The sequence below is a fragment of the Mustela nivalis genome (genome assembly GCF_964662115.1).
Source record: "Mustela nivalis genome assembly, chromosome: 6".
NCBI lineage: Eukaryota > Metazoa > Chordata > Mammalia > Carnivora > Mustelidae > Mustela > Mustela nivalis.
In genome coordinates this window covers 36,593,768-36,620,171 of record NC_139025.1, presented here as the reverse complement: position 1 = coordinate 36,620,171, position 26,404 = coordinate 36,593,768, and the positions used below count along the sequence as shown (strand labels likewise).

Here is a 26,404-nt window from a genome sequence, read left to right as displayed (position 1 = left end):
TCTCACACTCCCCCTGCTTGTGTTCCCTCTCTCATGGGCTTTCTCTCTGTGTCAAATAAGTAAATTAATCTTTAAAAAAATATATTTAAAAAAACAAAAACATTAAACTCTTGTTCAACAAAGAAATCACATATAAAGTTTAAAGGCAATCTACTGGAAGATAATAATTGCAGTGAACAAAACTATTAGGAGATTAGTATCCAGAATATGAAAATAAACACCAAAATCACAAATCATCCCAGTAAAAAATAGATAGCAGATATGCAAAAGTAATTCATAAAAGGTCATATGGCCAATGAACATGAGAGTAGCTCAGTCTTTTTTTTTTCTTCAAGTATAATTGGCATACAATATCCTTTTAGTTTTATGTGTACATTATTGTGATTTGATATTTTTATACATTATGAAATGATTCCCAGGATAAGTCTGGTTATCATCTCTCACCATACAAAGTTGTTACAATATTACTGACTATGTTCTATATACTGTACATTACATCCCCATGACTTACTTATTTTATAACTGGAAATTAGTACCTCTTAATCCCCTTTATCTCTTTCATCCAACCCCCCAAGCCCTCCTGACTCTGGTAACAAGCAGTATCTATGAGTCTCTTTGTTGTTTTGTTTTTAAAGATTTTATCTGTCCACTTGAGAGAGACATAGTGAGAGAGAGAGAGAGAGAGAGAGAGCATGAATGGGGGGAGGAGGGAAGCAGAGGAAAAGGGAGAAGCAGACTCCCTGCTGAGCAGGGAGCCTATTACTGGCCTCAACCCAGTACCCCAAGATCACAACCTGAGCCAAAGGCAGACACTTAACTGACTGAGCCACACAGATTCCCTTGGTTTTTAAAATTTTTGCCCCCCCCCTTTCAAAATTAAGTAAGTTCTGTGCCCAGCGTGGGGCTTAACACTCAACCCCAAATCAAAAGTCGCATGCTCTATAAACAGAGCCACAAAGGTACCCCTCTGTTTTGTTCTTTTAGATTCCATGTATGAGTGAAGTGATACAGTATTTGCTTTATCTGTCTGACTTGTTTCACTTAGCGTAATACCCTCAAGGTCCACCCATGTTGTCAAAAATGGCAAGATTTTATTCTTTCTTACGACTGAGCAATATTCCATTGTATATATACGCTACACTTTCTTTATCCGTTTATCTACTGAGGGACACTTCGGTGGCTACCATATCTTGGCTGTTGTAAATAACACTGTAATGAACGTAGGGAGACTGTATCATCAAATTGGTGCCTTTGTTTTCTTTGGATAAATACGCGAAAGTGGAATTGTTGGGTTGTATAGTATTTTTACTTTTATTTTTTTGAGGAACACTCATAATGTTTTCCGTAGGGGCTAAGCCAGTTTACATTCCTGTCAGTAGTGTATGAACGTTCCCTTTTCTCCACATTCTCACTGACACTTGTTATTTTTTGCCTTTTTAGTAATAGCCGGTCTGCCAGGTGTAAGGTGATATCTCATGGTGTTTTTTTTCCTTTTAAAGATTTTATTTATTTATTTGACAGGCAGAGATTTCAAGTAGGCAGAGAGGCAGGCAGAGAAAGGGGGGGAAAGCAGGCTCCCTGCTGAGCAGAGAGCCTGATGCGGGGTCAATCCCAGGGCCCTGAGACCATGACCTGAGCCCAAGGCAGAGACTCAACCCTCTGAGCCACCCAGGCACCCCTCTCATGGTGGTTTTTTTAAAAATTAACTTTTATTTAAATTCAATTAATTAACATATAGTGTATTCTTAGTTCCAGAGTTAGAGTTCAGTGATTCATATCACGTGCGCTTCTTAATGCCCCTCACCCAATTACCTCTTCCTGCCACCCACTTCCCCTCCAGCAACCCTGTTTGTTTCCTAGAGTCTCTTATGGTGTATCTCCCTCTCTGATTTCATCTTTTTTTATGTTTCCCTCCCTTCCCCTATAATCCTCTGTTTTGCTTCTTAAATTCCACATATGAGTGAAATCCTATGATAATTGTCTTTCTCTGATCGACTTATTCCACTTAGCACAATACCATCTCTAGTTCCATCCACATCATTGCAAAGATTTCGGTTTTTTTGATGGCCGAGTAGTATGGTGATTTTTTTTTAAAGATTTTATTTATTTATTTGACAGACAGAGATCACAAGTAGGTAGAGAGGCAGGCAGAGAGAGGAAGAAGCAGGCTCCCTGCCGGGCAGAGAGTCCGATGCCAATGATGCCGATGCCAGGCCTAATCCCAGGATCCTGGGATAATGACCTGAGCTGAAGGCAGAGGCTTTAATCTACTGAGCCACCCAGGCGCCCCTAATATGGTGATTTTGATTTTGATTTGCATTTCCCCGATGAGTAGTGATGGTGAATTTCTTTCATTTTCCTGTTGGCCATCTGTATGTCTTCTTTGGGAAAAAAAAATATGCATTCAAGTCCTCTGCCCATTTTTTAATCAGGTTTTTTTTTTTTTTAAATAATAAATGGTATAAGTTCCATGTATATTTTGGCTGTTAATCCGTTATCAGGTATATGACTTGCAAATATCTTCTCCCATTCATGGGATGCCTGGGTGGCTCAGTTGGTTGGACGACTGCCTTCGGCTCAGGTCACGAGCCTAGAGTCCCGGGATCGAGTCCCGCATCGGACTCCCAGCTCCATGGGGAGTCTGCTTCTCTCTCTGACCTTCTCCTCGTTCATGCTCTCTCTCACTGTCTCTCTCTCTCAAGTAAATAAATAAAATCTTTAAAAAAAAAAAATCTTCTCCCATTCAGTGGTTGCCTTTTTGTCTTGTTGATGATTTCATTAGCTGTGCAACAGCTTTTTAGTTTGATGTAGTCCCATTTGTTTTAGTTTTTGTTGCCTTTGCCTGAGGAGACTGGTCAAAAAAAATATTGCTAAGACCTATGTCAAAGAGCTTACTGCCCATGTTTTCTTCTAGGAGAGTAGCTGAGTCTTTTAGCAGCTGGAGAAATTCAGTAAAACAACAATGGTATCAATTTTACATCCAATATATTGGTAGCACCAAATATCAGAAAGGATTAGGGAAAATTTTGAATTCTTTTACCATGCTGATGGGAGTAAAAACTATAATTCAGAGCAAATCAACACATATTGATAATCAAAAGGAATAATTTTAGTTCTAGAAAATATCCCAAAGAAACTCACAGAGATGTGCAAAAGGGCCTATTCAAAGGTGTTTATCAGACCAATATCTCTAATAAGAACAACTGGGAATACTACATTCACAGAAGTCTATAGATAAATAAGACATGTTCATGCAGACAGAAGAACAGTATACAAAGCTAAAATGACTGTACCAGATTTGTATCTGTTCCCATGAATAAACCCCAAAACATACTGCCTAGTGGAAGAAGGAAAACAAGTTATAAAATGATAATACATGATTCCAGTTTTATAAGAATTAAAACATATTAAACAATACTGTATGAATACTAATATATGTAATAAAAGTATAAAAATGCATGTGTGGGGCGCCTGGGCAGCTCAGTCAGAAAAGGGTGTGACTCTTAATCTCAGGGTCATGAGTTTGAGCCCCATGTTGGGAGAAGAGAATACTTAAGTAAATAAATATATTTTTTTTAAATGTATGCATATATTTTAGGGTAGTGGTTATTTCTGAGGAGGAAGAGATGAAAGAATAATGAAGATCAAGTTTTAAATTGTATTTGTGATTTGGAAAATTATATTACTTAAATCTGTATCGTGGTTAATGACTGTAGATTTTATTTTGTTCTTCTAACTATGTTTGAAATATCATATATTTAAAATAAAATCGTTCAAATGACACTGCAAAATCAAAATAAAACAGAGTCAAGAGTGCTGAGCAGAGGATAACTGGTTTCAAAAGAATCTTTCCAGGAGCCAATCAGGACCTAGAGTCTGTGTTCCAGCCTTTCTGGCATGTGCAAGGGAATGTTACCTTTTAAATTTGAAATGTTCATTTGAGGGACTCTGTTGGGTTTTCTGCCAAGGTAGACACATGGCTTTTGGAGGTGGTAAACAAGTGGTGTTTTGGGGTGATTTCAAGTTTTCAGAATGCTCTCTCTGACCAGGAAAGGCAAATTACAAGTGGCAAATTGTTGCTAGTCCTCAAGTCAGTGGTTTATGAGGTAAGATAGACCAGGGGCTCTGAATTCTTAGTAGATGATTAATCCCAAGTAAAGTCTTCCTAGGGTCTAATGTCCCAGCCTTTACCTCAGGCACTCTTTCTTATTCTGTAGGTGGATGGGGGGGGGGGTTTACTATAAGGAACAATAACCATCAAGTCAAGTGGGAGGCACGTGTCCACCCCCGGTGATTGTGGCTCCTGGCAAGGAGCCCCCATAGTCTGCTGGAGCCTGTGGTGTGACGCCCTCTTGCTCTCTTCCTGGATCCTTCCTCCTGAGATGCTGTCTTCCTGTAGGTTTTTAGCTATAGTTTTGCATGAATACATTGTTGGGAATGGAGGAAATGTATAAGATCATTTTAATCCTTTGTAGCCTTTTAAAGAAGTGACTTGTGCTAAGTGCCAACTATGTTGAAATCAGTTAACACTGGTCAGCTGAATTTTCTTACCAGTTAGTTTCAGTGAAGCTCCAGACACATACACCTCCGTACATCTGTTTCATTTATATAATCTTTTAACTTTAGGTTAGCTTTACCTTGATGGAAAAGTTGCAGAGATGATATGGAAAGTTTGCATGTATCTCTTAACCAGTTACCCTTACTGTTAACAGTCTGCAGTGCTATCCACGTAGCATTTGGACAACAGTTTCTACCTTGTTGGGGGAGGTGGACACGTCTTATTCACAGATTTGCTACAGATGTTACTAACATGAAAGTATTTGACAAAATCAAATGGTATTTCATTTATGTAGCAACTGGAAAATAAAAACTAATACCTTCACAAAATAACAGAAATCTTTTTTAATATTTTGGACATGGCACCTGGTTCATGCATGTACTCAACAAATATTTGTCCAAAGAATGAACCTGCATGAATGCAGGTGCCATCTCTATGTACCCTATGAGAAAGTCAAGTTCTTGTGGCTTTCAGAAAAGATCACATTACTATCTGTATAACCTGCCTTACCCAGCTTGGAGTTCTTCCTATGAATTGGTGTAAGGCGTAATTCATTCTTAATACCATGAAATCTTGGTGTTTCTGCCATCTGTCCACTTACTATTTTAAACTACCAATAATAACGTTGAACGCCTCTTATCTGCCCTGTCCTCTGCATCGCAGTGAATACTAAGCATAAACTTTGGAACTTTTGTTTTTTTCTGTATCTGTTTTCTTTCCTTATACCTAGATTATGCCTCGCAACATAATCATAGATCCTATACTGTCTTGCCAAAAAGGGTTTTTTTGTTTTGTTTTTTTTTTTGGTGGGATACCAATAAAGGCAATTAAATATTATATGGAAAAATCATCTTTGATAATGCCCAATGATACTTTTGAAAAGTCTTTACGTAAATAGAAGGAACTGGAATGTTTTCACCAAGAGAAAGAAAAATTATTTATTTGTAAGGTAGACTATTCAGCAATTAATCTTTTTATGTTTTCAGAATTCAACTGTAGAAGTGGTTTTGTCAAAACAACTTTCTCTGGATGTTCAAGAAAGCATGAAAAACACTGAAGATGAGCACAAAGTCAATGAGCTGCAAAATCAACCTTTAGAATTAGATGTTATGTTAAGAAATGAACAATTAAAGGAGATAGAGGTATGGAAACAAGAAAAACACTGACAACATGATTGCATCATTTATCCAGTGCAATACAATATATTTTAATTACCAGAAACTTGCTTGCACAGAATGAAAAGTCTTATTTAACCTTTGCCTGATGATCAATTTGGTAACTATATAATTATGTACTAATCAGTAAGTTGTATAAATCTTTCCATTTAAAAAGTGGAAGAGTTTAATGAACATTAGTCTTTTTCATGAAGTTCCTAAAAACTTACTTATTCGATAACAGAATTTGGAAATTCTGACTTACCATTCCTCTTCCTTGTCAGATGTGTTCTTCAGATTCTGACAAGTTTATTTTTCCTGATTAACAGCATTATGGGGTATTCCTTCATTTTACAGCTGTGCTTACATAGCTATGTTTATATATTTATAGCTGTGTAATCTTAAAAGTCCAATACATGGCCATGTTTTTTAAAAAATGACCCCTACAATTCTAGCTGAGTTTACATGACTGTAAACATGTATTTAAAATGGGAAAGAGGGGGTGATGTATGTGAATAATAAAAAATAAGGTATACATAAAGGATGCATATAAATGGAGTGCATATAAATCTAGAACAATCTAAAAATATGATAAATCTTCCTGTAGACATTGCAGAACCTTTTAACACAATAGGGAGATCTAATTGCTATTAAATCCTAGACCAATTCTGAGTTTCAGTCTAGATTTTAACATGAGTTTAGTGGAAAAAACTTTTAAATGTCAGTACCTTAGTTTCTGTGTGTACAAATGATATATTTAAAGCCCATTTTTGGGATAGAATGTGTTATTGGAAAGAAAAATATTAACAGGTGAATGAGTGAGTATGTATTTACTGATTTCCTTGACTTGTTTTTAGGAATTATATGCCCAGTTGGAAGCAAAGAAAACAGCCATTGAGCCACTAGAACAAACTGAGTGTCTCGATAAAGCAGAAACAAGTGCCTTGGTTCTTCACAACACAGGACATTCCGTGCACCACTTGGACCATCTGCTTCAGGCACTTAGGACTTCAAAGAAAAATAAAGAAAGCCAATATTATCTCCTTAATGATTTTCAGGAACACCTTGCTTCAGTTGAAACTTCAGTGAAAGCCTTATTGACAGAGAAGGAAAGTCTAAAAGTGTAAGTATAAGAATTTAGGATTTGTGGGGCGCCTGGGTGGCTTCCTTGTTGAGCGTATAGCTCTTGGTTTCTGCTCGGGTCATGATCTCAGGGTTCTGGGGATTCAGCCCAAAACAGGTTTTGCACTCAGCAAGGAGTCAGTGTCTGCTTCAGGATTTCTCACCGTCTGCCCCCTGTTCACCCCCCACTTTCCCCAACCCCATCCCATGCGTGTGCTCTCTCTCTCTCTAAAATAAAATAAATATTAAAAAAAAAAAAAAAAGGATTGAGGACTTGCATTCTTTTTATTCAAGCATAGGCTGCACTACCATAGACAGGCCCCGAGTTTTAAGAATTTATACTGTGAAGGGATATTATGACTTTAATACTACAGTATGAAATTAATTCCATATGGGAGCCATTGAAGAAAATTGTCCGTTTTGTGCAATAAATTTTATATGATTTGTATTGATTGTACAATTAAATCATATTCTTTCACAAATAATTTGTTAAGCAATTAATTCTCAGGAAATTCTGCCAAATAGATTTAAATTCTATGGAATTCGGCACTCTTTTTGTCAAGAGTTTATCCCAAACCGTGGGGGTGGAAAGAAATATTCTATGTTTGCAGTTGCTGAATATCAGCATAATTGACTTAAACAGTTTGGAACATACTGAATATATATCTATCCTAATGAGATATATATATATATATATTTGCTCCTTTTGGCTTTGAAAATAATAGCAAATGGTTGTAGATAGAATCTTACTGTGTAAATACTTTCCCACCATAAAAAGGCTGATTTTGTAGTTTTGCCTTAATGCGGTTTACTTCCAGTGATCTCCTTTTGAGGAAACAGTTTTATATTCAAAACACTAGTCTGATGATTATACCCTCTTAGTCATTATTGTTGGCAAAAGAATAGTGATCTGGTTGGATTTTGTGGTAATTTCTTAGTCCTAGACTCAGCTTTCCGCAAGTCCTTCACAGTTCAGAGTCCTTTTACATTACCTTGTTCCCCTCCCCTCTTCACTCCTTTCCTGTGGTTCTCCATTTTTATGAAACATACCTTACAGGTGAGCTTTCTACATTGTCATAGGCTCATCGAGAGCCACACTAAACTAGATTCTGATTTTTATTTTTAGGACGGAGTGCTGTTAGAGACGACCTAATCGTCTCTTCTGAGAATTCAAAGAATTCATTTCTTTTAGTGACCTCTAACCTCATATTGGTATGTAGTAAGTATTAACAAGCTCTGTTTGTTTTTCTCTTTCTAGGGGACCCCTAGACAGTGCAACCTATCTGGACAAAATTAAAAAATTCCTGGCGTCGGTTGAAAAAGAGAAAGGTTCTTTAAGCAAGATGAAAATCGAATGGGAAAACTTATCAAAGTGTCTGACCGACATGGATAAGAAGTTGTTAGAAAGCCAGATCAGGCAACTTGCACACAGCTGGGAGCAGGTGAAACAGCTGGCTCAGAAGAAGTATTCTCAGCAAGCAGTGGAGCATGAGGAGTTTACACTCCTCATGAGCGAGATCCAAGACCTGGGTTCTTCTCTGCAGCAGCAGCAGCAGCAGCAGTGCCTACAGTTTGGGCCGGACTCTCCGGAAGAAGAAGCGGGGTGCGCACACATGGTTGCCTTGGCCACTGAACTCCAGATCATCAAGCATCAATTTTCTGTTTTAAAGGGGCGAGCTGAATTTCAGATGAAGAGGATTTGGGGAGAAAAAGAAAAGAATGCTTTGGAAGGTGCAGTGGATAACTTGCAGAAGCAATTAGAAGCCTCGGAGCCATTAAACACCCAGGTGGAAAATCAGATCAAGAAGTACGAAATAAGGAACAAGATGAAAGAGATGATGCTGTGGGTCAAGAATCTGCTAGGTGAACTCACTCCCGCCATTTCCCTTCTCCCCGATGACATTCTGTCACAGATTAGGAAATGCAAGGTGACCCACGACAGCATCCTGGAGAAGCAGCAGGCCGTGGAGTCATTGGTTGAAGAGGTCAAAAATAATATTCCCAACCTTACGGCAGGTGAGAGCAATGATTTAAATCACATCCTACAGGACATACAGAATCAGTACCAGATGCTAATTTTAAAATCAACGGAAAGGTCACAGCAGTTGGAATTTAAACTGGAAGAAAGGAACAGATTAATTGCAGTCATAGAGAAGGTGCAACTCTCACTTCAAGAAAATGAGGCGCTGATAATTCCCAAGGTGAGAACAGCCTCCACACAGGCTGAGCTAGAGCTGGAGCAGACCACTTTGACGAGATCCCAGGAGGAACTGCAGGAGGCCCAGAGTGTAATTGCAGCCCACCTTCAGGAGCAAACGCCTGTCTGTAAGGATCTAAGTGTGTTCGAAAGATTATTTCTGGACGACCTGCTCAAAAATCTTAAGACGAGAGCCAACAGAACGCAAAGATTCATTCAAAATAAATGGAATGAAGTAGAACAGAAGAGAGATTTTTATAGAGAATTTCATGAAAAGGCCTCTGTGCTTCAGAAGGAGGTTGACCACATACAGCGCAACGAGCTGCTGCTAACTCAAGACATAAATGAAGATGTTAAAGAGGAGCTCTACGGTCTTAAAGACCGAATCACCGGTATTCAGTCTGGTATCCTGCAGCTGCTGAAACTCAAAGAAGTGTTCGATTCCATGGGACTAAACTGGGATTGTTCCCAGCTCGACCAGTTACAAGCCCTAGTATTTGAAAAAGAAAAGGAACATGAAGAAAAAATCAAGCAGCTGGACATCTTCATGGTAGAATATGGCAAATACCAAGCATCACTAAATAAATTGAGGGCTGTGGATCTGCAAGTTAAGAAAAGGGCGGAAGCTGTATTAGGAACGCCCCCTACATCGCCAGAAAGCAGTTTGCTCAGTGCTCAAATTTTGAAGCGGAGAATTGAGAAAGCCATGTGCTTATGTCAAGAGATAATAAAGAAATTAAATGAAAGTAAGGCCTTTGATGATTCTTTCAAAGAGAAAGAAATACTCCAAATAAAGCTGTATGCAGAAGAAAATGACAGGATACACAAGATTCTCCAAAATGGAATCCTGAAACCCCAACCACAAGAAATGGATGAAAAGGATTTTCAGGACAAACTGGAAAATTCCTTACATGTTTTGAATCAGATAAAGGCTCAGTTAGAGCAGCCTTTACTTTTAAATTTGGACATTGAACATATTCAAAATGAAAAGGAGAATTGTGAAGTGTTTCAAGAGCAAGTTCAGGCAGAAGTGGATGGCGTGAAAGCCGTGGCCCTTACTGAGAAGCAAAGAGATGAAAATTCTTCCGACGCTTGTGATGTGGAGACAAAATTGCGGGACATTGAAGATCTTCACGCGCAGGTTAATATAAGCATTGACATGCGCACAGTAAGTTTTTTTCTTAATTCAGTAGTTAGTGCATTTCTTTTTATTTCATGGTTTTACGTTTTACTCTAGTTAGTATGTGGGTATGTTAGTATGCTTCTTAAGAAGTTCCAGGTTCAAAAAAAAAAAAGCTCCAGGTTCTGCATGAACATTTCCCCATGGAATACAGTCATTTTAAAAACTTGCAACGGGCTAACTTATGATCCCAACTCATTTTACATCTAAATACAGTCAGTACCTTATAGATGGGAAAGAGGAGTGTGACACCTTTATTTCTATACCCCTTGTAGCCTCTATTGAGCTCAGACAAAATTTGGGTTTTGTTTGTTTTGTTAGAACTACCGGGGCAAAATAGAAGAAATAGGGTGTAGTGAAAGAACGTATAATAACTCCCCTTCTATTTAGAACTTTCATTGTCTAGGCACCGTGCTCAATACTTTGTTTTTAATCCTCACAGCAACCCTGTGAAGTGGTTGCTATTAATAGGCCCATTTTAAAATAAGGAAATTTAAGTTCAGAGTATCAACATTTTCTCAGCTCTTGCAGCACTAACAGAACGAGGATTTGCATCCAGATCTGATTTTAGAGTGGAGGGTCACCAGATGAAGGCTCATGGGCCAAATCTGCCCACAGTGCCTGATTTTGTAAATAAAGTTTTATTGGATCACCACCGTGTTCATTTCTTTAGAGAATGTCTATGGCTGCTTTCCTGCTAGAACAGCCTGGTTGAGTAGTTGTGATAACCCAGATGGCGTGTAAAGCCTAAATACTTAGTCCGACCCTTTACTGGAAAAGTTTGCTGACCTCTGTTATAGAACGAGTCCAACAAATTCCCTCCTTTTCCACAATAATAAGATAGACAGCTTAGGCATTATTGGAACACTCGTACTTAGTATAATGCCCTTCACTGTGTTTTCAGAATTGTTGCATGAAATTTATAGAATGGGGAAATCCAAAGAATTATTTGATAATATTTTGATAGGCTTAAGTGCTATAAAGTCAAGTCATAGTATGAATCTTAATGTTCTTTAAATTAGTACTTAACAAATGTTGAGTAAAGTCAGTACTTCTCTACTTGATTTTAATATAGATTCCAGGAACGATGATATAAATCTCCAGAATAATAGATCAGAGCCAAACTGGAAGGGAACTTCAAAGTTATCTATTTTGGCTACTTGTTATTTCCTTGAGAAGGCTAAAGTCTGAGACATTTGGGAATGTGCTCAAAAGTAAAGTTAGTGGTAGAGCCATTTATTTAAAAACACAAGATGGGTGGGGCACCTGGGTGGTTTTGTTGGTTAAACATCGGACTCCTGATCTTAGCACAGGTTGTGATCTTAGGGTTGTGAGTTTGAGTCCCATGTTGGGTATAGAGATTACTTAAAATAAATAAATACAGTTTTAAAAAACTAAAAATAAAAAAAACACAAGAAATCTGGGGTTTTTTTGTGTGTGTTTGCTTTAATTCCCCCTCCCAACAACATTTGTTAAAGTTATATATATTAAATATATCCCGTTGTTTTATTTAATTCATTGTGTAATATAAGAGTTCTAGGACAGGGATATATATTGTCAGACATGATTCATGAGATGTATTTTTGAATTTAGGACAGATTTCTTAGCAAATCTAGAAATAATTTTTCTTTATGCAAGCAAAAATACTAGTCTAATATTATCAAACTAAAAGTAGGAGATGCTAACCCTTATAAGACCCAGACATATTATGAATGCCTATAAAAACTCAAGAAAGATAAAAATCCTCAAAGTTTGACAGCTTTGTTGCAACATTTAATCTCCTATTCACCAGGATGTTTTGAATGATGCTTGTGAAAGTATAACACACTATAATGAGGCAGTCATCAGGGCGAAGGGGATCTTGACTGCCCGTGAAGCCATTGTTGCATCCCATAAAGTAGATCTTGATAATCCAAAAGCACCACTGGAGATGCCTGGCTGGAAACAAGAGGAATTGCAATCCACAATCGCAGACATCCAGGACCTCACTGAGAAGCTGGGGACTATATCCAGCCCTGAAGCCCAACAACAACTCCAGAGTACTATGCAGGAATTACTTTCTAAGGATTCAGCCATGACGGAGGCAGCCAAAGTAAAGGAAAGTGAACTAGAACGGTAGGTACTTCTTCCTAAAGGTAATCCTTCAAGAACAAAATTGAGATTTTTTTTTGAATTAGCATGTACACATTAGAGATAATTTGGGGGGTGCCTGGGTGGCTCAGTTGGTTGGATGACTGCCTTTGGCTCAGGTCATGATCCTGGGGTTCCAGGATCGAGTCCTGGATCGTGCTTCTCCCTCTGATCCTCCCCCTCTCTCTCAAATAAATAAAATCTAAAATAAAATAAAATAAAATAAAAATAAGGACTTAACTTGGAAACTATGGAAACATTTAAAAATCATTATCTGCAGAAGACCATAGCAAATATTATATTTATTGTACTTGTATTTAATATTATGTACAACAGAATGTTTATAAAAGTCTGCATATGATATAAAGAATAGTGATCAAACAAAGAGCTTTGTACCCAAAAGTTCAAAGGTAAACATCATGACTTTTGAATTTTCTTGTGTGGTCCTTTCCTCTTCTCAGAATTAACCATTATGTCCAATTTTTTATTTACTATTTTTCTTCCTTTTTAAAATATTTTTACTATGTGTTTGTGCTCCATATACATGTATGTGTATTCTTCTGTCACTTCATTTTTTCAAATTCATCATTATGATGCTGAAGTTTATTCACGTTCTTGTCTATAGCAAAATTCAGTCACTTAGCTATTTGATAGTCATTTGGGTTTTTCTAGTCTGCATTTACAAATGGTGCCAATAGGAACATTTTTAAATTCAAGAGCTTCCCTGGAATATATACCAAGGATTGTGATTGTGGGGCTAACTGGTGTGTACACCTTACATTTTAAATTCCATATGATTTTACTTATTTATAGTCCAGGACCCTGGGATCATGACCTAAGCCGAAAGCAGAGGCTTTAACCCACTGAGCCACCCAGGCGCCCCATCATAGTGTTTTTAAATATAGCACAACATTATGCTCTATAAAAATATGCTGCTCTATGTGCTCTTTTCCTTATTGTAGTAAAACTTCATAAAGTGACTATATTTGCTATAAAATATTTTATAAAATGGATTGTTGTAATTTACTTAACCATGCCTTTTGTTATATATGAAAGTATATTCCAATATTTGCCATTTTAATTAATAGTTTAATAAATAAAAAGATTTTACTGTGCAGAGGTTTTATCAGGTTTAGGATAAATTCCTACTTTGAGGACTAATTCCTCAAGTTAAATTGTGGAAGTTGGATTAATGGTTCACTACAAGAATTTCAGTGAAGAATTTATACTTCATTAGCAGTGTTAAAGAATGCAGTTGTACAGTATAGGCTTTTTTATTTTTAAGATTTTTTTTCATTTATTTGAGAGTGAAAGAGCACAAGCAGGGAGAAGGAGAAGCAGACTCCCCACTGAGCAGGGAACCCCACACAGGACTCGATCTCAAGACCCTGGGACCTTGACCTGAGCCAATGGCAGATGCTTAACCCACGAAGCCACAATAGGCGCCCCTACAGCTTAAGTGAATACTCTTACCTCACTGTTAAGTTTGTGTTAAAAGTCTTATGTAGGTCCCTGTGAGAAGCAGGGAGTCAATAAAAATTTGTTGGAAAAACACTGAATAGCAAAACAAGAATTTCTTTCTGTTTTTTATTAAGTGTTCAGAATTCATTCTGGGAAGTCCAGAATTTATTGTACTAAATAAAATTTAATATCACTTTTTTCCCTCTTAACTGTGCTTCACAGGTGTCTTGAGAATTACAAATGCTACAGAAGAATTAAAGAGAAAATTTGCAGCGACCTAAACCAAATGGAGGCAGTTCTTAGGCAGTCTGTGTTTCCGTTGCCAGCATCTTACAAAGAAGCTTTAGAGCGCTTGGAACAGAGCAAGGTAATAGTATTTGCACATCTCTAATAAGACTGTATGCAGAAAATTGGCAGATGGAGCAAGTGGCAGCAGCAGGGCATGTGGCTCTGTTGTGACCCACAGAAATCTTCAACCTGAGTTGTACACTCAAGAAAATACCCCAAACCGCACACCAGGGGAAACATGAAACAGTGGCTCCAAGAGAGTTCATCATTCGGATTCACGGGACTGTCGCAAACCAGTAGCAACCTGTTCTTAGTGATCACTCTTTTGCTTTCTTTCTTCCTTTTTTTAAAAAAGTTATTTATTTATTTGAGAGAGAGAGGGAGAGTGTGTGTAAGAGCGTGGGTGAGTGAGTGGGAGGGAAGGCGGAGGGACAGATGCTCAAGCAGACGCCTGCTGAGTGGAAGCCCGTGGCAGGGTTCGATCTCAGGACCGTGCTACCAAGACGTAAGTGGAAATCAAGAGGAGATGCTCAATTGACTGAGCTACTCATGTGCCCCAGTGATCACTTTTCCTAAAGCTTCACCTTTCATGTTATTTTATTGGATGTTGTTGGATCAGTTAAAGAGAATTTAATGCAACTATCATAAGGCTAAACTCTGGCTACTTCTTATTCTTACTATGCAATTTTTGTATTGGTTTATTTTTATCTGTTAGAATCTATGGCATTATGTTATTAGGATTTGAATGAAAACGTTCTAAATTACCTATGCTTCACATCTGTCCCCAAACAAACAAAAACAAAACCCCTAAATAATGAGTTGGTGGTTGATAAGTATAGTGCAAATTAACAACTTAGTGAAATAATGAGACTGATATTAAAATAACCATGAACTTTTAGGATGTTCACCTTTCAGAACACTTTCTTACTCCAAAGAATTGTTTTATGGGTCATTTTTGTCAACCATAGTTCCAAATTTCATGGGCAACACAATTATACATAGGTAATTCTCTCTCAGATTGACTTCTAAGAGGACTGAAAAATGGATCATGGAATACTTACTGGATGATTTAAAATCATCAGTAGTTCAAGATCTTTAGAAGTTTATAAGTCTCTGAAAAATTAACAGACATTCTATTCTTCCTATTCCTTTTCTTTCCTAAGGCTTTGGGGTCAAAGCTCCTATCAACCAAAGAAGAATTAATGAAACTACGGCAGGTCCTCAGACACCTGAGACCCGCGTGCACGGACAGTGATGACATGTGTTTGCTCAGAACCACGACAGGTTTGTGGGACAAATGGTTAAATTTGCTGGAAGCCACCAAAGAATGGGAGATATGGTGCGAAGAACTGAAGTGGGAGTGGAAATTTGTCAGTGAAGAAGTAAGTGCTTCATTTCCAACAATCAAGCGAGTTTCCTAGTAAATGTCACTTTAAATTGTTTTGTTACTTTCATTTCGTTTTTATATAAAACAATTCCTCAACTGGTAGGATTTGTTTATATCTCATATACGTAACACATAATTGTTATAGAGGTCAGGTCCTACTAAAATAATCTCCAAGAAATGATTCAAATTCTTTTCTTAATAGTGCCCTTTTTTTGGTATCAGGTAATACTTACAAATAAGTACTTGCTCATTTGGGCTTTAAAATCTTTATTGTGCATCTGAGTTAATGCCTTTTAAAATGACTGTCTTAATGGAATACTAAAGGTTAGAATTAAGTAATATTCATAATAACCAGCTAATTTTGAAGTTAACTACAATGGTTAACTATGGAAACTTACTCCAATGAATTGTTAACTATGGACTTAAAATATGTACATTGCTCTTGCTGAAAACTCTCTTAAAGAAAACTTCCATAATATATCAATCACAGATGTTAATCTAAGTATGATTCTGGATTTAAACCATCACATATATTTAGAAAGAAAATTTAAAATCATATAACATTATCTTAGGGTATTCGTTAATCTTTCCAAAGGATCAGGTATAAATGAAGTACAAGTCAGAACATTAAATGAAAGTCCTTCTTCCTTATTCATGTGAAAATTCTTGCTAAATTTACTTAAGAGAGAAATACAATGAGTCAATACTTGACTGGAGGTAGGTCACACTTTGGGATGTACATGTTTAACATTAGCATATTTTTCTGCTTAAAATTTGGTATTCTTGCTTTTTGCCCTATTGCATCCGAGAGAACAAGATTGGCCACCAACAGCTCTACCGGAGCTATTGGAGAAAATTCATTCAGGGTCCTTGCCATGTCTGTTCAAACTGGCACGGTCTCATCTGGAAATAATGGCCTCAGTCTGTGCCTTCAGTGTTTCCATCAGCACTGGGAGGGTACAGGCTTCATTATGTTGAATTAGGTGAACCTCCTTGAATGGGTCAGCTAAGATACCTACCTTACTGCAGATATCCAAGATACCTACCTTAATGCTAGCTCTTTGTACATGAAAATAAAAATCCTTCAGTTAAGGAACACAACTTGATATTCTTGAAAATGAATATCATTGTGGTAGTGCTGATAGGGTTTGATTAGTCAATAGACTCTTGAATGTTAAAACATGAAGATACTTTGTAAATTACTGCTGCTTGCCTCTTCTTTCCCATTCATACTGGCACAGTCAATGGAGTTCCTGAAGTAGGCTGTGTGCCGTCCGAAGAGGGCTGTTCACACAGGACACCACCAAATCCTTGCATTACCCTTAGGAGTTAAATATTATTACCCTTTTATTGATGGGGATACTGAGGTACGGAGAGATTTCTGTTGGCACAAGACCTCCCGGCTAGTGATTGAGCTGGGGCCACATCTGTTTTGCTCGCTGCTGTAACTTTAGAATCTGACCGGGGCCTTGTGCTTAGTAGGCAGTTACTAAATATTTCTTGAGGGACAGTTCTTGTTGAAACCCACGTCTAGGCTAATTCTAAGCTTTTGTTCTATTTTACTACATTGCCTCTCTATTGCTGTACACCCATTTGCAATTATATTTGATTAATTCAGACCTTATTCATTTAGAACTTTGTAATTATTCATGGAAACATTTGACAACATCTGATGGCGGAGTGTGTTTTTCCTAAAGTAGCCCAGACAAAATATGTGGTCCTGTAGTAACAGTAACGGCAAATGTAACACTTAGTGGGCGGGCATGGTGCATGTGTGTGTGTCCCGCAGAGTTCTGAGCACTTTATAGGTAGTATCACTTATTCTCGCAACAGTCCTGTCTGCTGGATATTTTTATTTTACCCTCATTTTGTAGACGAGGAAAGTGAGACTGAGTAAGTTGCCCAAATGCACAAGTGAGTGGTAGAGGAGGAGTCAGACATATGCTCCGGTGTTTTTAATGATGAAACTATCAACTTAAATGACATTTACACGCACTGAATTGTTGTAGGAGTAGCTTGTATCCATTTAATAAAAATGATATCATCTAAACACCTGTACATGCGAGATCCTGTTATCATGGTTGGTGCTTTTGGATGTGACAGAATGAATTTCTTTTTTTAAGATGTGGATAGTAATAGAATAATCCAGTATCTTTATGGGATAAAGGTTTTGTATGAGTAGGTTTTCAGAAATTTAAATGTTGTGTTTAAATTTTTGACTTAAAATATAAATTAAAATTTTGATTTACCTTCTTTTCCCTCTAAAATTTTACCTTCCGGGCACCTGGGTGGCTCAGTGGGTTAAGCCGCTGCCTTCGGCTCAGGTCATGATCTCAGGGTCCTGGGATCGAGTCCCGCATCGGGTTCTCTGCTCAGCAGGGAGCCTGCTTTCCCACTCTCTCTCTCTGCCTGCCTCTCCGACTACTTGTGATTTCTCTCTGTCAAATAAATAAATAAAATCTTAAAAAAAAAATAAAATAAAATTTTACCTTCCTGTTTTCTTACACAGGATCTGCTTGATTTAATTATTCATCTCTGGTTATTCAGAGCCCTCATTTTTGTTGCAGTGATCATGATGTGCTGGAATAAAGTCATGCTTTCAGGGATAATTGGAGGCATAAGGCTGACTTCTTCAGCATGTACCAAAGTTCAAAGGACTTTTACTAGTGCTGGTTACGGGGTTATCAGTCTCCTTCACTCGTTTACTTGTGGTGCTACTATGGCTCCTTTTCCCTTTCCAGACTCTCTGATTGTGAACCTAAAAGTTTTATAGCCATATTATTAGAATTCTGTGTCCAAGGGAAATCATTCAGGGCCTGCAGAGTCTCTTCTAGAAGAATGAATGCACAATTTTTGTAGAAACTGTTTTATTGATTTGGGAGCTGTTTTCATCCTCTTTAGCATAAGTTTTGACGAACACAGTCACATGATCACCAATGAATCTAGTTAAAGATTTAGAACATTTCATCACCTCCAAAAGTTCTCTTGTGCCCCTCTGTAATCAGCCCCTTCTATCATCTCCAGCCCCTGGCATCCATTCCTCTGTCTTGCCATTTCCAGAATGTCATATAAATGGACTTGAAGAGTTTGTGCCTTTTGGGTTTGGCATCTTTTCACTAAGCATCGTGCGTGGGAGATGCATACCTCTTGCTGTTTGTATCAGTAGTTTATTTCTCTTCACTCCTGAGTAATACTGGGTTGGATATGGTTGTCTGTCATAAGTTGAAGTATTATCTGGCTTTTGAGTAAAATTGTCCTAATTACGCCCCTCCCTAATTACTTACGAACTTATATCAGACAGCAGAGCCTGAGATGGGGCTCATGGGCAGATGGTTTATTCTGGTAAGTGATCTCAGGGAACAGGGGTGGGGGAAGAGTACTGGACTGAGAAAGGACAGAACCTTTCGAGGCTTTACTCCTCCTGGGTCGTGGTTGCCATGGTGGCTCCTTTATGGTCGTCATGGCACAGAAGCACCACGAGATGCTCCATTAAGTTCTGGGTTACAGACATGTTTCTTTCAACCCTGATGTATAGCAGAAACCCTAGGTGCACAATTATCTCTGACAATAACAGCAGTTCCTTTCTTTGCTTGTGGGTTCTCTGGCAGGGAAATTGCAAAACAAGCTAGTGGAACCCAAAAGGGTTTTTGAGTAAAATAAGATGAAAATCTTATTCCCCGGTAGAAGTGTAGCTGCCTGCCTAAGAACTAGCACTTCTAATCCAACTGAATTTAGGTTTGAGGAGATGGAAAGCATACATTCTGTAACTAGGTCTGTCGGAGATGGATTGTCTATACCCATGTATTCTAGTGAGCCGCCTGGCTCAGCTGGATCATATGGCCCAAGTGGCCAGGCAGCTTATACTTGCGCCTGACCCTGCTGCAGACCTCCCTCAACACTGGCAGCATTCTGATAAATGCATCTGAGCAGTATTCTCCAGATAGCATAGACTGCCCGCAAAATCCCAATGGGCACCTCCCATGCTGGGGCTCTTTCTTAATGGTAGAGGTGCAAGATTGAACAACTTGATCCTTACGTATGGAATTCTGGCATTCCCTAGACCACTGAGCCCCTGGAAGCGTAATTTATGCTGGAATTCCTAAATTCTCTTAGATTTTATTTTCTACCCTTTGGATCCAGATTTTCATTTATCGTTTTCATTCACATTGAATAAATGTAGTTGGCTGGTGTGATATTCCATAATGTCAAGATTGCAAGGTGGCTGACAAGTTGGAACATTAGAGCAGGAGAGCTGACAGCGCCAGGGCAGAATTTGGTAAATGTATGGTAAAACTAGGGTGGGGGCCACGGGGTTTGAAGAAGTGCGTTAGAGAGATCTGCTTTTCTGTGTCTTCGTTCTGGGGCCACGGGTGGGACAACTCCATTCTGCAAATGCGCGGCGTTACGTGTTTCCGGGTTCTGCACGTTGCCGTGTTGACAAATACATGATTAGTTAGGACTGTTTTCCCTTTGGTGTAGGTGTTCGAGTAATGAGGAAGTACTGGACGTACCTTTTTGAGCATACAGGAATAGGATGTGGAAGAAAATACACCTGTAGAAACCTGGTCTGGCAGTTGTCCAACCACATATAGGCGTTGCAGTTTTGGGGGGCTCATTCTGGCTTATAGTCATCTCAGGAGACATCACTGCTTTCTGCACCTGAAATCTGAAGGAGCAGGAAATTATTTATGAAACTATTCAACAGTGTTTCCTTCAGCTCACGACTGCAGTACTTCATTTCATAAATTAAATGGTGAGCAGATCTGCAGCTGGGATCGGAACTCTGGGGTTCCAGTGCTGCAGGAATAAGATGCCCAACTCGAGGAAGACAGATACTACTTCAAGCGAAGATATGGTATTAGGAACCCTTTGACCAGCCAGGATACAAAAATGATGATTGCCAAGGTCTGTTTCAGCTTCTGAAATGGTCAGAGTGCATCTTCGTTAAGTCAGTTCTCTTTTTTTGTTTATTGAATTAGATTGAACGAGAAGCAATTATTTTGGATTGTCTTCAAGAGGACCTGCCTGAAATTTCAAAAACCAAAGAAGCGGCCACCACAGAAGAGCTCTGTGAGCTGCAAGATTCTTTATGCCGCTACCAAGAAAATGTGGAGAAGCAGCAGCTGTTACTGACCTTACTTCTTCAGCGCATGAGAAGTATCCAGAATGCTCCCAAAAGCTTAGAGGCTGTAGAAATGATTCCAGCATTTCAAGAGATTACATCGATGCAGGAACGATGCAACAAGTAAGACTTATGAAAAACTATTAAGGAAACGTGCCTAATAATTCAGGCTTAATTTTTTTTAAGGATTTTATTTATTTATTTGACAGAGATCACAAGTAGGCAGAGAGGCAGGCAGAGAGAGGAGGAAGCAGGCTCCCTGCTGAGCAGAGAGCCTGATGCGGGGCTCGATCCCAGGACTCTGAGATCATGACCTGAGCCCAAGGCAGAAGCTTTACCCACTGAGCCACCCAGGAGCCCCTAGGCTTAATATTTAGAAAATACTGAATTTTGAAAATGTAAAAATAAAGCATAATGACAAGTGATACCATAGAATTGGGTTAACGCAGAAAAGTATAAAAAGGGTTGGAATAGTACATCCCCTGTGGAAAAACACTATGGAGGTCCCTCACAAAATTAAAAATAGAAATATTATATGCTCTGATAATTGCACTATTGGGTATTTGCCCAGGGGGGAATGAAAATGCTACCTTGAAAGATACATGCATTCCTGTGTTTATTGCAGCATTATTTAGAATAGCCAAGACACAGAAGCAACCAAAGTATGCATCAGTAGACAAAAGAATAAGGAAAATATGATATATATATCCAATAAAATACTACACAGCCACAGAAAGAGATGAGATCATTGCCACTTGAGACAATATGGATGGACCTAGAGAGTATTATACTAAGTGAAAGAAGTCAATCTGAGAAAGACAAATACCATATGATTCCACTCATAAATTAGATCTCAAAAAAAATTAATAAGCCAACAAAAAGCAGAATTGGAGGGGAGTGAGGGAAGTGGATGGGCAAAATGGGTGAAGGGAAGTGGGAGATACAGGCCTTCAGTTACGGAATGAGTAAATCATGGGAATAAAAAGCAGATCGTTAGGAATACAATGAATTGTAATAGCGATATAATGGGACAGATGGTAGCTATACTTGTGGTGAGCAAAGAATAATGTATAAACCTGTCAAATCACTAGACTGTACACCAGAAATGAATGTAATGTTGTGTGTCAACTAGACTCGAAAAAGTTGGTTGGGGGGGGGTGATGGACAAGATTAATAATAATAAAAAGAAACACATAGTCTCCATCTTGGTATTACCGAGAATGAATATCCTTTGAATTTTGTTAATATTTGCTACTTTTCTATTTTAGTAATATAGATTCTCTATCGGATGTTCAGGGATGTAGAAAATTATAAAGATTAATATAACCCCCCTTTAATTTTACCACTCAGCAATAATCACTGCCAGTCATTCCTCTTTTTTACTCTGATTGTATTTTTAAACAAATTATGGCCATAATGCTATACTGTTTTGTGTGCTAGATGATTTATCAGCCTATCATGTTAATTTGCCTATGTCACTAAATGTTCCTTAAAACATAACTATGTCATATCTCACATGTGACTATCCCATAATTTATTTAGCCCTAACATAAAACCTTTAAATTATATGTAATTTTTTTTCACTTTTGTAAAACACTATAGTGACGATTTTTATGCTAGAATTTCTGCATCTGTGATTAATACTTTGAGAAAGAGGCCAAGAAGTCGAATGACTGGGTCAAAGGTTACAATATATTTACAGCTAGAAATACTTACCGAATAGCTCTCAGGAAAAGTCGTACCTCTTAAACATCCCTACTAATAAGGGGGCTACATCCACAGCAAATGGGGTCAGCTGAGATAAAAATGCTAATGGCATCATCTGTCCCCAGAAGCCCACCAGTGACTCCATTCTCCCCTCTACGTCATATTCAGTTGAACTCAAGGATCACCTGGAGAAAAGTAGGGTGGAGAGAGCAATTGGAAGGCAGCTATGCTCACCACTATACCACCAACGCTGGAGAGAGCAATTGGAATGTAAAGTGTGAAAAGAGGGTATTTTGAGATGGACATTTAGAGAGGTTTTTGACTGAGTGATAGAATTTGGTATATGTTTGTGTATGTAGTAACAAAATCATGGAAAATGGTACTTTTTGCTCAGGAAAAAGATCTTTTGTGAACTTTGCAGACATTGTGTTAATTATTGAAATGAAACTATTTCACAAGAGAGCGGGATAGAGAATTTTATTTTGATGTTGTATGTTAGGCTTTTTCAGAAAGCTCAAGAAAATAAGGAATTGATGGAGAATGAAATCCAAGAAAGACATTCTTTTACAAAAGAAATAATTACTTTGAAGAATTTATTTCAACAGACTGCAACTTATTTCCAAAATATGGAATTACAAGACCACCCAGAAAAGGTAGACCAGTTTGAGGTAAGTGAGGAATGAAGTGAGAAACCAGTGAATGTGGCCAGCACAGGTCTGCAGTCTTGAATCCAAAGTCCTTGGGGCAGAGGTAACTTTGTGACTGGAGTGGGAGTGGTCCAAGAGAGAGAAAGCACATACAAAGGCCTTGTGGTATGGTGTGGGCCAAGCTATAAGAGATCACTGTGGCTAGGTTGCAGAGAAGAAAGTTGAGAGGTCGGGGAGGTCCCCAGAGCATTATAGAGTAGGGTGTTAGACTACTGACTTTAGTAGGATGTATGATTTATCTCTGATAGCAGTGCAACTGTTTTTACTCACAATACTTCTGACACCAAATGTGTGGGAGTTTTCCCCCAAGACTCTGGAAGCCAACTAGGTGTCCTACAATTCAACTGTAACACTAACTAGCAGGAGTTAGCACAGACCACACAGATTAAGGGCTCACTTCCACAAGACCACCCCCACTTCAGAAGCAAGTCCTGGTTCTCCTATAATTCTGACTGACTCACTGTCAGAAGATCAGGGGTTCCCATAACCCCTTCCTCAGCTTTAATAATTTACTAGAATGCCTTCTAGAAGTCAGGAAAGCACTTTACTATTTTTTTTTTTTTAAGATTTTATTTCTTTGACAGAGAGATCACAAGTAGGCAGAGAGGCAGGCAGAGAGAGAGAGAGGAGGAAGCAGGCTCTCTGCTGAGCAGAGAGCCCGATGTGAGGCTCGATCCCAGGACCCTGAGATCATGATCCGAGCTGAAGGCAGAGGCCTTAACCCGCTAAGCCACCCAGGCGCCCCAGGAAAGCACTTTACTATTACTGGTAAGGGATACAACTCAGAATCAGCCAACAAAAGAAATGAATAGAGCAAGGTAAGGGGGCAGTCTCTCAGACCCTCTGGGCCCTGTCTGGGTGTGCCAACCTTCCAGCACCAACTCCGGATTTTCCATACCTCACTGATTAGAGGGTTTTGTGGTAGTTCCACTAAGTAGGCATGATTGATTAAATCATTGGCTGTTGATAATTAACTCAACCTTCAGCTCCTCACCCCACCCTACAGGTTGGGAAGTGGGGCTGAAACTTCCAGCCCTCTAATCACAGGGCTGATTCCTCTGGCAACCAGGCCCTGTTCTGAATCTATCTAGAGGCTCCCCCACACCCCCCCTCCAAGAGTCATTCATTAGCATAAGCTCAGGTATGGTTGAGAAGGGTTTGTTCTGAGCGAGGAAGGACACTCCTCCTACTCCTAGCCAGGAAATTCCAAGAGTCTTAAAAGCTGTTCAGGAACCAGGGATGAAGACCAAATACAGCTTTTTAAATCACACTATCACAGGGACTGTTCATATGGCCCTGTGTGATTTGGGATATCGTTTTTTTAAGAATGATTCCGGTCCCCTGGTAACAAGCAGAAACGGCATTCGAAAATTGACTCCAGAATCACGCACAGTTGTTCATGGAGCTCAGTATTGATAGAGGGAATTTCTCTCTCTCACAGTCTTGGGGAAGCTTCAATGTGTAGCTCTAAATGATTCTGACTAGATTCTGACTCGGTCTAGATGAAACCAGAAGGCATTATACTTAAACTCCACCTTTGTCTGAACGGCATTGTTCTCTAAGTTTCCATCTCTAGATTTGTTCTCAGCTGAGGGTGAAGAAAAAACAGGGACACATCACGGAGTCATTCAAATTGTAATCATTCTTCAGTGCGGTGACTCAACCCATTAACACGAATAATGCTACTGAACAGCTACTGTAAAAACACAACAAGTCCCAAAAAGCCACAGTAAAGTCAAGAAGTATTTTTCCACTTGATCTTTGGGAAACTTTCCCAAACAAATGAGTTTCTCCTTTATAATTAGTGCAGGAGAACGTAGATCAGATTTTGTTTCTAGGCCACAACCAATACACTGTTTGTTCAGGTTTCTTTTATCTCCTAAAATCCACATTCTTTGCAGGGAACTGGAACCCTGCCTTTTGAAAGAAGTTGGGCTCTGCTGGGCTGTCTAATTACATGAAAGCAGACACTTGTGCTTCAAGCCTAGGGCTTTTAGTGGCCTTGAATCATTGTGATGATAATGTAGGAAGAAACAGAAATGGCAACAAGTTAATAACAAAAACAAAAAAACCCCAACAAACTTCTTTGAAACTTTTTTGCTACTTGGAGCTTTTTAGCTCAAGACTGCAACCGAGATAGTTAAATCCTAGAGTTGCTTTAGAAGCAGGAGATGTTGTAATGTCTTTAGAGGACAATGGTTTGACACTATGGAGAGGTATCAAGTTCAATTCTGACAAACTAGAAAGCATCATCTGACCACACTGAGTATCTCTTCGGCTTAATCGGCTTGTATCTGTAGTGAGACTTTGTCATGCAAAGTGTGCTCATTTAAATCAGAAGGATGTGCTGGAAAGCTGCTTTCACTTTTAGAGTTAAACTTTTTCCCTGTTCTGTGCCTCTTTGAAACTCTCTTGGTGATTTTAGGAGCTTCAAAGCATTTTTAAGAAAGGGAAGCTAACTTTTGAGAATATTATGGAAAAACTGCGAATCAAGTATTCTGAAATGTACACCCTAGTCCCTGCAGAGATTGAATCCCAGGTGGAAGAATGCAGAAAAGCTTTAGAAGACATAGATGAGAAGGTAATAATTGTTTGTACTAGTGTTATTATTTATGAGTTGAATGGATATAAAGAAAAGATCCTGTAATGTCACATTTCCTTTGCCCTTCTTTTAGCAAAGACTGTTTTTATAGAGTTTAGATAAGTGATAATTCTGTGTATTTTTGAATACGGAGGTGAAATTGCTCTAAATAAAGTGACATAACAGAATTAGATAATGTGGTTATTTTTAATTGTCAAGATGCTTAGTTTTTCTTCTCTTACATTTAAAAGTAGAATAGATTAGCTTTTACTTGGCTTTTTTTTTTTTTTAAACTGGAGAATCACTTTAAAATATTAGACAAGAATAATGTTTTGCTTCAGCACTTATTCCCTGTGAATGTTCTGAAATTGCAACCAAGGACATTAAGAATATAAATTTCATAACTCATGAGGAATAGCATTTAACACACACTATCTTTTTGATGGTGGCAACACAGTTGTCAGAACACACCTGCACAAATCTTTACCCCTGAATGGATGAATCTGAAGGTTGGAAGAAAGAATGGGAAATGTTTCATAGTACTGAAGACCTAGGAGCTTAGAAGACAGATTTATTGAATTATAGAAAGAGCCTTTACATCCAACAGAACAAAATTCTGTTTGGTCCAGCATGCACGGAAGGATTTTTGTATTCCTTTTGAAATCGGGAGTACTTCTAACTTAATAAAATAGATTTTAAATGCAAACACACACAAATTGCGTTTCAAACTCAGTTAACTTCTTTAACAGATTTCTCAGAAAAATCTGACCCATGAAAAAACATGGAAGCTCCTAATACACATTTTTAACA

General features: G+C 38.5%; 1 protein-coding gene across 9 annotated transcripts in view; it reads left to right on the top strand.

Annotated features, from left to right (window-relative positions):
• The window catches only part of SYNE2 (spectrin repeat containing nuclear envelope protein 2), a 330,497-nt gene that overhangs the window by 173,492 nt on the left and 130,601 nt on the right, over positions 1-26,404 (top strand). For all 9 annotated transcript variants that reach the window (XR_014312639.1, XM_082734135.1, XM_082734134.1 and 6 more), the window contains exons 46-54: positions 5,545-5,700; positions 6,570-6,835; positions 8,093-10,199; positions 12,004-12,326; positions 14,025-14,169; positions 15,254-15,472; positions 20,457-20,722; positions 22,806-22,974; positions 25,439-25,594. Coding sequence is in view for 8 of the 9 variants with exons in the window: in XM_082734135.1 (XP_082590261.1) it covers positions 5,545-5,700; positions 6,570-6,835; positions 8,093-10,199; positions 12,004-12,326; positions 14,025-14,169; positions 15,254-15,472; positions 20,457-20,722; positions 22,806-22,974; positions 25,439-25,594 (3,807 nt within the window). In the remaining variant the exon portion in view is untranslated. The remainder of the gene's footprint in view (positions 1-5,544; positions 5,701-6,569; positions 6,836-8,092; positions 10,200-12,003; positions 12,327-14,024; positions 14,170-15,253; positions 15,473-20,456; positions 20,723-22,805; positions 22,975-25,438; positions 25,595-26,404) is intronic.